The following is an 11743-nucleotide window of genomic DNA, read 5'->3' as shown; positions in this document are numbered from 1 at the left end:
CCCGGCCCAAGTCACAATGCGGTGAATTTAACTCCACGTGAAGGAGATTCCTAGCTGGAGAGCTGCCGGGCGCCTGCGCGGTGGGCCCCAGGCGCCCGCGCCGCAGGAGCCGCGAGACCCCGACACCCGCCCCCGCCCCTCGCCCTCCAACGGGAACGCGCACGTGGAAAGGGAACGCGAACGCGCACGCGATGGCGCCTCACCTCCCTCTCCCCTGCCGGGGCGGCTGAGAAGGCGACGCGCGCGAGAGCCGCGGGTGGACTGCGTGTAGATCAGCAGTCCCGGGCGGCGGCAGCGGCGGCGGCGGCGGCGGCAGTGCCTCCACCTCCTCCACTCAGGCGTCTGCACTGGCGACCCCCGCCGCGGAGGGGCGGACTGACTGACGTCCTCGCCGGCCGCCCCCGCCCCCGCCCCGCCCCCGCCCCAGCTTCTTTTAGGTGCCGGGCTCCCGGGCTGAGGCGCTCGCTTCTGTTTCCCTGCCCCTCGCCGTAGCCCTTTCTGTCCGCAGCACCTCGGCCGGCGGCTGCGGCGGCGACCCGAGCAGAAGCGAGCGTGGGAGCAGGCGGCCTGAAGGATGAAGTGCAAGCCCAACCAGACGCGGACCTACGACCCCGAGGGCTTCAAGAAGCGGGCGGCGTGCCTGTGCTTCCGGAGCGAGCGGGAGGACGAGGTGCTGTTAGTGAGTAGCAGCCGGTACCCGGACCGCTGGATCGTGCCGGGCGGGGGCTTGGAGCCCGAGGAGGAGCCGGGCAGCGCGGCGGTCCGAGAGGTGTTCGAGGAGGCGGGAGTCAAAGGGAAGTTAGGCCGGCTCCTGGGCGTCTTCGAGCAGAACCAAGATCGCAAGCACAGAACGTACGTGTATGTCCTGACTGTCACTGAGATTCTAGAGGATTGGGAAGATTCGGTGAGCATTGGGAGGAAGCGAGAGTGGTTCAAAGTCGAAGATGCGATCAAGGTCCTCCAGTGCCACAAGCCCGTGCATGCCGAATACCTGGAGAAACTAAAGCTGGACGGTTCCGCCACCGGTGGAAACTCCGTGGCCCTGTCCGTGCCGGGGAGCGACCCCTAGTATGTACCGCTCCTGCACAGACCTCTCTGCTTTCCGCCTGCCCTACAACACCTAGTGCCCGCGCACCTCTGGTGACATGTGCGGGCTCCCCGGGGGAGGGAGGCTCCTTTTGTTTCCATGGCAGACCCCTGAATCACGCTTGCAAACTGCCTCAGTTGCGAGGCAGTGTTTTCGGACAATTTGCACGTTTTTCAGATGCTTTTGAAAACCGCTTCTTGGTAGCGCTGTTTGACACAGTTGGGAAAGCCTGAGCCACTTGGGTTTTTCTTTGAAGGTGTCTTAACTGCTCTCCGAACCCGTGTGTGTGTGTGTGTGTGTGTGTGTGTGAGCGCGCGCTTGTGTGCGCATTTTTGGTACCAGTTTTGTGGTTTGTTTTGTAGTGAAGGCCTTTAAAATCTGATCACCTTGGTTGTGTGGCATCTTTCATTAATTTTGTTTCTTAAGTTGTTTTCTCATTCACGGCGTTAGCCCTTGTCAGCAATCTCTTCGGTGATGGGAGTTGGTTTAAACGATCAGTTTTCAATTTTAAAAAATGACCGAAGAAATTTTTTTTTTTTTTTTTTTTTTTTTTTTAATTTATTGGGGTGACAATTGTTAGTAGAATTACATAGATTTCAGTTGTGCAATTCTGAATCACATCATCCATAAATCACACTGTGTGTTCACCACCCAGAGTCAGCTCCCCTTCCATCACCGTACATTTGATCCCCCTCACCCTCATCCCCCACCCCCCAACCCCCTGACCGAAGAAATTTGACATCTTGTGCTCTGGCCGCACTGGACCATAATTTTATCTTCAGAAATGTGATCTAATTTACCCTTTCCAGAAATTTCTTTATTCATATGTAAATAGTTTTATTTTCAAAAATTGTTCACAATTGGTAATTTTTCACTGCCCACTTGAAATGGCCATTCCCCATATAACCCAAATGTAGTTTATCAAAATATTACTTTTAAAGTAGGTATTTCTGAGGAAGGTTTGTTAGCCATATATATCTTATCATGAAAACTGTATTCATAGAGTATGATGTAGCATGCTGAACTTGCAGCTCTCATTGCCCCTTTCTCAGGCCCCTAGAACTACCATGGTTCTCTCAATATAAACTAGTTTTTGAAAGGAAGTTATTCCGCATATTTGAATTTAGTGACATTCCATTTAAACTTCCTGACTGCCAGTTGCCACAGGAATGGGATCTCTATGGTGATTACAACCCAACTGAGTGAGGTTCCTTTCTTGATATTCAACTGTTAAAGACTTTCTACGTATTAGGACACCTAAACAATCTCTCTTAAGGATTGAGGATATACAGTTTGTCTCACAGGACAATCTTTTTGGGGATACCAAATGAAAAACTCTTTCATTTGCCTTGATACTTGCTCGTAATGAGGAATCTCATCTAAAATACTTAAGTCTCTCTTGTGGAACTTCCTCTGTTCCACCCAGCCATGTCCGAAAGTAGGTGGAGGTAAAACCTCCACCTTGTGACATGAGTATTGGGGTGGAGGGGAATACCATTCATAATTATAAGGGCAACCTAGAATATATATTTTATATCAGTATTGATAAGTATTTGGTGTCACTCAGATAACTTTTGGGAGGACACTGTTGTACACTCTGTATTAAGAAATTTTGAAAGTCTAGATTCCTCTTGGTACTGGTCATCTTCTCTCAGGGAGTGTGAGGAAAAGCCAACTTTGTGAAGAGACAATGGGTGAGGGATATCTTTCTACATGTAACACTTAAATCTTAAAACTATTCTACGCACCAATAATAAATATAAGTGCATACTGACTGTAATTTACTTGGTTATTCTACAAATTAACCTTTTAAAAAGAGCATAATCCCTGGTAGATTTGAATTTTTTTTTAATTAAAGTTTATTGGGGTGACAGTGGTTAGTAAAGTTACATAGGTCTCAAATGACCAGCAAAGGGGAATGGAGAAAGGAGATTTGAATATTTTTATTTTTGTTTAAGTTTGGTGCCACTGTTTTTAAAATAAGATTTTTGACATACATAAATATGTCTAAATAAAATACATATTGTTGTTAACAAAAATTAAATGTTGTCAATGAAGTGAGTGGAGTAGAAAATGTCATTTATATAATTAATGTCATTTATATAATTAAAAAGTCAATTATATAATTTCATATTCTAAGTTATGAAGAATTATCAAAATTTTTTGAAAAATCAATACAGAAAGACATTTTTGAAAAGATTTTAATTAAAATATAGCTAACGTACAATATTATATTAGATTCAGGTGTACACAATACATATTCAACATTTATGTACCTAAAGAAGTGATCACCATAAGTCCAGCAACCATCTGACATTGTACCATGCTATCACAGTATTATTGACTATATTCCCTATGCTGTACATTACCTCCCCATGACTTATTTGTTTTATACCTGGAAATTTGAACCTCTTAGTTCCTCTTCCCCTCTCCCTCTTTTTAAATTTTTTAGTTACGGTGGACATTTAATGGTATTTTGTATTAATTTAAGGTGTACAGCATAGTGGCTAGACGTTTATATAATTTAAGAAGTGATCCCCTTGACTAGTCTAGTACCCACCTGGCACTATACATAGTTATTACCATATCATTGACTGTATTCCCCCTTTAATTTAAATCCTCATGACAATTTTGTAACAACCAATTTGTACTTGTTAATGCCTTCCCCTTTTCACCCACCCACAACCACCCTCCCATCTGGCAGCCATCAAAACATTCTCTGTATCTATGAGTTTGTTTCAGTTTTGTTTGTTCATTTTGTTCTTTAGATTCCACATGTAAGCGAAATCATATTACATCTGTCTTTCTCTGTCTGACATACTTTACTCAGCACAATGCCCTCCAGGTCCATCCATTCTTTTGCAGATGTCAAGAACCCATTCCCTTCCATGGCCGAGCAATATTCCACTATATACATGTATCACCTCCTCTTTATCCATTCATCTATCGATGCACACCCAGACTGCTTCCACATCTTTGTGATTGTAAACAATGCTTCAATGAACATATGGATACACACATCCCCTTGAAGTAGTGTTTTGGCATTCTTTGGATAAATACCCAAAAGTGGGATTACTAGGTCCTTCTTTGTCTCTTGGTATAGTCTTTGTTTTAAAGCCTATTTTGTCTGGTATAAATATTAGTACCCCAGCTTTTTATTTTCATTTCCATTTTCATGAAGTATCTTTTTCCATCACTTTATTTTCATTCTGTGTGTGCCTTGCGATCTGAAGTGAATCTCTTGTAGGCAGCCTACGTAGGGTATTGTTTTCTTATCCATTCAGCCACCCTATCTTTTGATTGGAGGATTAATCCATTTACATTGAAACTAATTGTTGATAGATATGTACCTATTGCCGTTTTATTATATTTTGATTTTGTTTTTTTTTTGTCTTAAGTTCCTGTAAGATTTCTTGTAATACTGGTTTCGTGGTGATGAACTGCTTTTGCGTTTTCTTATCTGGGAAGCTCTTTATCTGTCCTTAGATTCTTCTAAATGATAGCTTTGTTGGGTAGAGTAATCGTGGTTGTAGGTCCTTTTCAGCACTTTGAATATTTCCTGCCATTCCAATCTGGCCTACAAAGTTTCTGTTGAGAAATCAGCTGACAGTATTATGGGAGCTCCCTTGTGTGTAACTAACTGCTTGTTTCTTGCTGCATTTAAGATTATTTCTTTGTCTTTAACCTTTGGTGTTTTAATTATGATGTGTCTTGGTTTGGCCTCTTTGGGTTCATCTTGTTTGGGACTCTCTGTGATTCTTGGGCTTGTCTGTCTATTTCCTTCGCCAGGTTAGGGAAATTTTCTCTCATTATTTCTTCAAATGGGTTTTCAATTGCTTGCTTTCTCTCGTCTCCTTCTAGTACCCCTATGATGCAAATATTGGTACACTTGGTGTTGTCCCAGAGTCCCCTTAAACTCTCCTCATGTTTTTGGATTCTTTTTGCTGTTCTGATTAGGTGTTTTCTGCTACCTTATTCTCTAAATTGCTGATTCGATCATCTGCTTCATCTAATCTACTCTGATTCCCTATAATGTATTCTTCATTTCTGTTATTGTAGTCTTCATTTTTGACTGGTTATTTTTTATATTTTCTGTCTCCATTTTCATCTTTCCTATCTCTGTTGAAGTTCTCCCTGAAATCATTGAGTATCTTTGTAACCAGTGTTTGGAACTCTGCGTCTGATAGATTGCTTGTCTCCATTGTGTTTAGTTCCTTTTCTAGATCTTTGTTCTGTTCTTTCATTTTGGACATATTTCTTTGTCTCTCCATTTTGTCTGCCTCCCTGTGTTTGTTTCTCTGTATTAGGTAGGGCTGTTATGCCTCCCGGTCTTACTAAAGTGATGTTTTGTAGTAAGTGTGCTTTGAGGCCCAGTTGTACAGTCTCCCTGGTCACCAGAGCTGAATGTTCCAGCTGTGTCCCTTGTGTGGATTGTGTGTGCCCTCCTATTGTAATTGAGCTTTGGTTGCTGTTTCCATGTCAGTGGGGGGGATTGACCTTTGGGCTGATTGGTTGTGAGGGCTGGCTGTGACTACAGTGGTGGAGTTTTTATGTAGGGGCTGGCCCTATAGAGCAGGATTTGCTTTACTGGGATTCTGGTGCCTGTCCAGCTTGCCCTTTGGGTGTGTTGTCCTAGGAGGCAGTCATGTGATTCTCCCACTGTGTCCAAAGCTAGCCACCAAGCATACCAGCCCCAGGCCCTCCTGAGAGGCACCCTGCCATAAGGCAGGCCAAATTCAGCAGCAGCCTGTGCCCTGCCCTTGGCCACCTGGCATGAGCCACAAAACAATCCTCAGAAGGCCACTACCTGCAGTGGGCTTGGAGGTGCCTTGAGAGGCCAAGCCTGGATCCAAGGCCAGCTATGCTAGTGCCGGATTTTAGGCTGCTCAGAAAGAGGTACAAAACATGCTGAAGCCAGATGCTGCCTGTCTGGCTTTTGTGAACCTGAGAGATTTTAGGAAAGTCTGCAGCATGAGCCAAGACAGGCCATTTGTATGGAAAAGACACTGGAAGTGGCTTGGTTGGGAAAGTTGTGTGGGGTGGCATCTCAGGGAATCACCAGGGTGGGGAAAACGAATGGTGTTAGCCACTTGATGGAGACTCACGTATGGTGGCGCCTGTGTCTGCACGCCAGCAGTGGGGAGGGCTCAACAAAGAAACAATGGATTCTGCCAGCACCTCTTTCTGGGAGAAAGCTACCCCTCCAGCCCTCGTCCTGAAGCCAGACAACTCAGTTTCTCCCTGTATGTCCCTGGCACCTTTCAAGCAGCTACCCCAGTGCTGGAGCTCAGAGCGAGTGAGTCCATCAGCGAGTAAGTCTGTTCGTGGGCCCTTTAAGAGGAGCACCTGGGAGTGCCGCTCCCCTCGTCTCACTCAGCCACAATCTCCACTGGTTTTCACAGCCAGAAGTTATGGGGACTTCTCTCTCTGGCACTGGAACCCTGGGCTGGTGTGGGGTTGGGACCTCTCACTCCTCAGGGCGGTGGGACCTCCATAGCAAAGATCTCCCTCCCAATTAACTGTCAAGTGGGTGTGGGACCACCCCTTTCCATATCCCCACCCCTCCTACCAGTCTTGAGATGGCTTCTTAGTGCTACCTAAGAGGTTGTACTCCAGTTCAGCTAGACTTCAGGAGATTCTCAATGATGGTTCTGTAGTTTCATTGTAATTTTGATGTGGTCGTGAGAGGAGGCAAACTCAGCATTTACCTATTCTGCCACATTGACTTGAATCCAGACATCTCATTTTTTAAACAAACTTTCTAATTCCTACAAGTTCACCTTTCCTACTGCAACAGTCCAAATCGACTAACAGATGCATTCAGCAACCTGAGATTTTTCAGAGTATGTATACACTAACAGAGAAACTGGATTATTGCTTTGATACTATTTCTTACATAAAACTGCCTCCATCTAAAATGCTGCCACAAATACATGGGAGGTTTAACTTATACATGGCATTCTTATAATAATGCACAGTCCTAAGTTTTCATTTTTACATTATGTATATAACAGATGTGGAAAGCACAGAGTTGATGTTAATCAACTCTTAAGAGTTGTTAGCCTGTAAGTATCTGCTGTATTTTATTCAGAAATATTTGGATTGCTCAGATATTTTCAATTTATGCAATTTGTAAAACTCCCAAGGTTTTCATTTCTAAATCACAACAGAACATTTTATAATTATCACACTGTAAGTTAAGCTTTCAAATTCACATGGAAAATTTTTGGAACTCAGTCTAGAATACTTAAATTTTTAAAAAAACCTTTCATTTTGAAAGAGAAATCCAAAAAATTCAGGCTAAAACTGTTGACACAGGTAACATATGGAATGGTGTCTATCACCTTTGTCCTCCAAGAGTTTAACACACAGTTGGGATTTTGTGCCTACAGAGTCATTACATGGCACCCACTCATTTTTATGGTGATTGCATTAAAAATGTTCAGGTGAATCTTTCATCTCATACCCCTCCCAGAAAACAGTTCATTGATCAAAGATAATTAACATTTCCAGACATGAGTAGAAATTTGTTTTGAGCATATTTTTTAAAAGGCTGAGTTTTTTCCCCCCAAATGTAGAAGTACCTATTATCTTTTTAAAATGCTTTCAGAAGACATATTGGAGTAAAAGCAATATTGATATGCTTGATACATCATTTCCCTGGACACCTCAGGTATTATATTTTCTAAAAAACTTATATATATTCTCTTGATCAGGTCACTGTTGAAAGAAGTGACTCTAAAAGGGATGGGGCATGGCTATCCATATTTTGAATTCCTTTGTATGGTTTCATTTGAGAAAATTGTAAAAATTTCAATATTTTTATATTTAGAAACATCAAATAAATATTGGGGGATGTGTCTGTAAGAGTAAATCTGTGTGAGCAGGAAGAGGCAGCTTGTAAACTAATAGGAACATTAGAGGGACCTTCTGAAACAGATGATTTAAAGGACCCTGAAGCTGGAGCTGCTCCTCTCACTTCCCTTTAAGTGGAGTCCAATTGTAAGAAAGATCAGTTCCTCTGTCACTAGTTTACCGGGAAAAAGAAGGTGAACATGCATTTTTAGAGACTACCATATTAAGAGCTGGCCAGAGTTTTCTTTTTCAGGGTTCCTTTTGTGGAAGTACCAAGAAAAACAGGAAGTATTTTCAGCATCATTCTAGTATTAATCGTCTTCTCTGAATGACTGTTGCCCTATTCGATTATAAACTCTTTGAGGACTAGGACCCAGCCTGAATCCTGGCCATATCCTCGGACCCTAGAACAATGGCTAAAATTTGGATACTTTTGTCATTGATCCATAGGTTAGAAATGTCTACTGCTAGTTTATTCTTGATTTTTCAGCTTCATATGTTAGCTGAGACAATCTGTTACTCCCTCAGGCTCTTATCTGGCCTCACAGTGGAACTGCATTGGATAATTCATTGAAGGCTTTTCCAATACAAAGTAGTTAATGAACGATAGTAGATCCTCAATAAATATTTGTTGACTAGAAGAATTGATAAACCAATAAAACTATTAATGAACTTTTTTTCTTTCAGATTTACTTTGAAAGAATCAAGTATGTGAACCCAATGATGAATTGTGAAGCACAGATGAGCTCTTTCATACTTTCAAGAACTCAGCTCATCCTATGCTTTTGGACACTTCTTCCCTGTTTATTACAATGATAATTCTCCAGGTTGTTGCACTACCACTGTATCTGTACAGACTTCTAATTTGGCACTTATGGCCTTCTTTGTGCTTTTATGATTATGTATTTGTATTTTCCACCAGCTTATGTGATCTCGAATGCAAGGATCTTGTTTCCTTAGTCTTTTTATATATACACGACATCACTTGAAATATGGTAGACATCACTGAAGTTTTGTCGAAATAATATTTTGTAATGACACTGACTGATAAAGCATTCACCTTCTAATCTGGTTTTAGTACAAAAAATGCTGTCTAACATACATATAGCTTTTGTATATCAGGTGTCACACAAGTGTTTCAAGGCAGCTGTGAGATAATAGCAAAACTTCTTACTCATATGTCTATGTCATCCGAGACATTATGTGTCTCCTGATGATAGTACACTACACCACCTATGAAATACATTTGCCAGAATTTTGAACCTAAATCTGACTGTGCCTCTAGATATAACTCCTAATCTATAGAAAATACAGGAAACAGAGAAACATTATACCACAGAGATGATATCAGCAGAATCCAGATTGTAGGAAACTATAGGACAAATGACCAGGTTTCTTCAGTAAATGAATAAATAGCCTGGATAAAGGAAGGAAATGGAGAATGAACGTAGAGGTTAGAAGAGACTTAAGAGACATGTCAACCAATTGTAATATATGGATCTTCTTTGGATCCTGATTTGACCAAACTGTAAAATAAATACATTTATGAGACAATCCAGATAATTTGAAAATTGACTTGATATTTGATACTTGTTTGGTTAATGGTATTGTGGTTCTGTTGAAAACAAGAGTCTTATCTTTTAGAGATACACACATTCTCAAACATTTACAGTTAAAATGATGTCTGGAATTTGCTTCAAAATAAGAAGTCTGGATGTTAAGTGCATTGGAGATATTGATGAAACAAGATGGGCCTTGACTTGATAAATTGTTGAAGCTGGGTGATGGTTAAATGAGGCTCATTATACTCGTATGTTTCTCTCTACTTTTGTATGTTTGACATTTTCCATAATAAAAAGTTAATCAAAATAGTTATCAGAGTTCTTATTAAAGCTAATATATAAGGCACAGAGAAAAAAGAATAGGAGGGAAAATTTTAGATTGTTAAGAAAAACAGTGGCTGTGGGGTGCCACTTCTGGCCCAAGAGGTCAAATGCCACAAAAGAGAGGGGCAACATACCCTGGAGTGGCCAGTACTTCCCTTGCTACAAACCAGTGTTAGGAGTTTTTTTTTCCTCTTAATTTGACTCATTGAAATAAGAATAGTTAAATTCTTATTTTTATCTATTAGAAAATGAGGATAGATTGTCATGTTCTGTTGAGCAGGATTTTTGACACAGTCCAGTTCATATCAATGTGAAAAATCAAAGGGGTGGAGTATCCAGGGAGCAAGTTATGGAATTTTATAAAAATCCACAAAATGTCATTTTTGAGTAGTTTTTTTAGGGGAATAGTGGCTACAGACTTGTTAGTTGCACGTTCATTAACTTTAAAGTTATATTTGAAGGTAGGTGAAACAGCAACATTTTGTAGTCAACCTTCCTGATGGCAGTGAACCAGTTTGTGTTTCACAGATTGCAGCTATTCCTTCAGTTTTGGACTGTGCTTAGGATTCTGTAAAGGCTAAAACCTTCTAGGTTAGAGTCAGTGAAGCTGTGCTGAAATCAACAGATTTGGGGCCTGTCCTGACATTTTTCGTGGGTCAAGAAGGAGCAAGCACAAAGTGAGAACAACATTGGAGGCCCCTTACAGGGAAGATGAATACCTTCATAAGTGTTAAGGGCTGTGAAGCTGAAGCTGCCCATTCCACTCCTGCTCTCTAAGTGTTCTCCAATCCCAAAAGCAAGCAGTGTAAAATACATTGCTGTTATTTTACCAGGTGTTTTTTTACTGGAAAACGTGAAAAATGAGACACCATAAGACTGTGGTCTGCACTCAAATTTCTCTTTATTTGGAAGAATATTTTGCCTATAAATCATGCTTTCGTGTTTCAGAATCTTCCAGTAGCTATTATTCCTAACTTCTTAGCTTCTTACAGTACTATGAGATATTCCCTCAGGTGCTGAACTGGTCCCACAGCTGTATTTGATAATTCACCGAAGGCTTCCTAAATACAAATGATTGAAAGATACAGTAAGCCCTTGGTATTTATTCAGTTTAAGAACTGTTGAATAAATACAAATATGCTATTTATATTATTTTGTGGTTAAAACACATAGATAGCAATCAGGATTATATGCTAACAAATTCACACATAGAAGACAAGGCAAGGCCAAGAACTGAGTAAATCAACTAATAAAGACACAATGAGCTACTTCTAGAATTAGACAGTTTAATACTTATATACACAGTGCAAAGAAGAATGAGCCAAAGGTGCCAGCTCCACAGGTCATTGTCCACATACCCTAAAAGACAACACAGAAACAAAAGGGGCTGTACAACTGAAACACGAGTTTTGGGATACTCCATTACTGAAGAGTCAAACCTAGACCACAGCTGAGTGCTTTTATATGCTGCAGCACTATTTTGGGGGTCACAGGACAGAAAGCCCCATACCTCATTAGAAACTGGTAGGCAATAAGAAACTGTCTCATGACAACTTCCCAGGGGTGATGAGGTGAGTGGGAGACGGCCTTGTAGAAGCTCTTTACAGCCTTCCATCATCTCATGTTCTGGGGGGTTATAAGGCATTTAACCAAGACTCAGCTTAACTGCATTTCAAGACTACATGGATAATTGCAAGTGTGCCAGGCCATGATGGAAGAGCCATTTACCTACAATTCCACTTTCCTTTTACCCACCTAATAATTTTTTCTATACATACAATCCACCGGTTGTGGCCACTCCTAAGATACACAATGGACCCCATCTAAAATTTGGTTCAGATGTTGAGTCCAAAATGGACAAGTTGCAGTTTTAACTTCTAGTTCAATGGAATCTTCGTTGTGTCTCCCAGAGGAA

At 41.3% G+C, this 11743-nt stretch overlaps 1 protein-coding gene across 1 annotated transcript; it reads left to right on the top strand.

Annotated features, from left to right (window-relative positions):
* The first annotated feature begins 301 nt into the window (after positions 1–301).
* Positions 302–9760, top strand: LOC117028159 (diphosphoinositol polyphosphate phosphohydrolase 3-beta). Its single transcript, XM_033116425.1, has 2 exons — positions 302–1068; positions 8630–9760. Coding segments are annotated over exons 1-2 (495 nt in total). The 5' UTR covers positions 302–574; the 3' UTR covers positions 8631–9760.
* The last annotated feature ends 1983 nt before the right edge of the window (positions 9761–11743 follow it).

Source organism: Rhinolophus ferrumequinum, chromosome X, assembly GCF_004115265.2.
Source record: "Rhinolophus ferrumequinum isolate MPI-CBG mRhiFer1 chromosome X, mRhiFer1_v1.p, whole genome shotgun sequence".
Classification (NCBI taxonomy): Eukaryota; Metazoa; Chordata; class Mammalia; order Chiroptera; family Rhinolophidae; genus Rhinolophus; species Rhinolophus ferrumequinum.
Note: the sequence above shows the minus strand (reverse complement) of the source record. Positions and strands in the feature narration are given on the sequence as shown.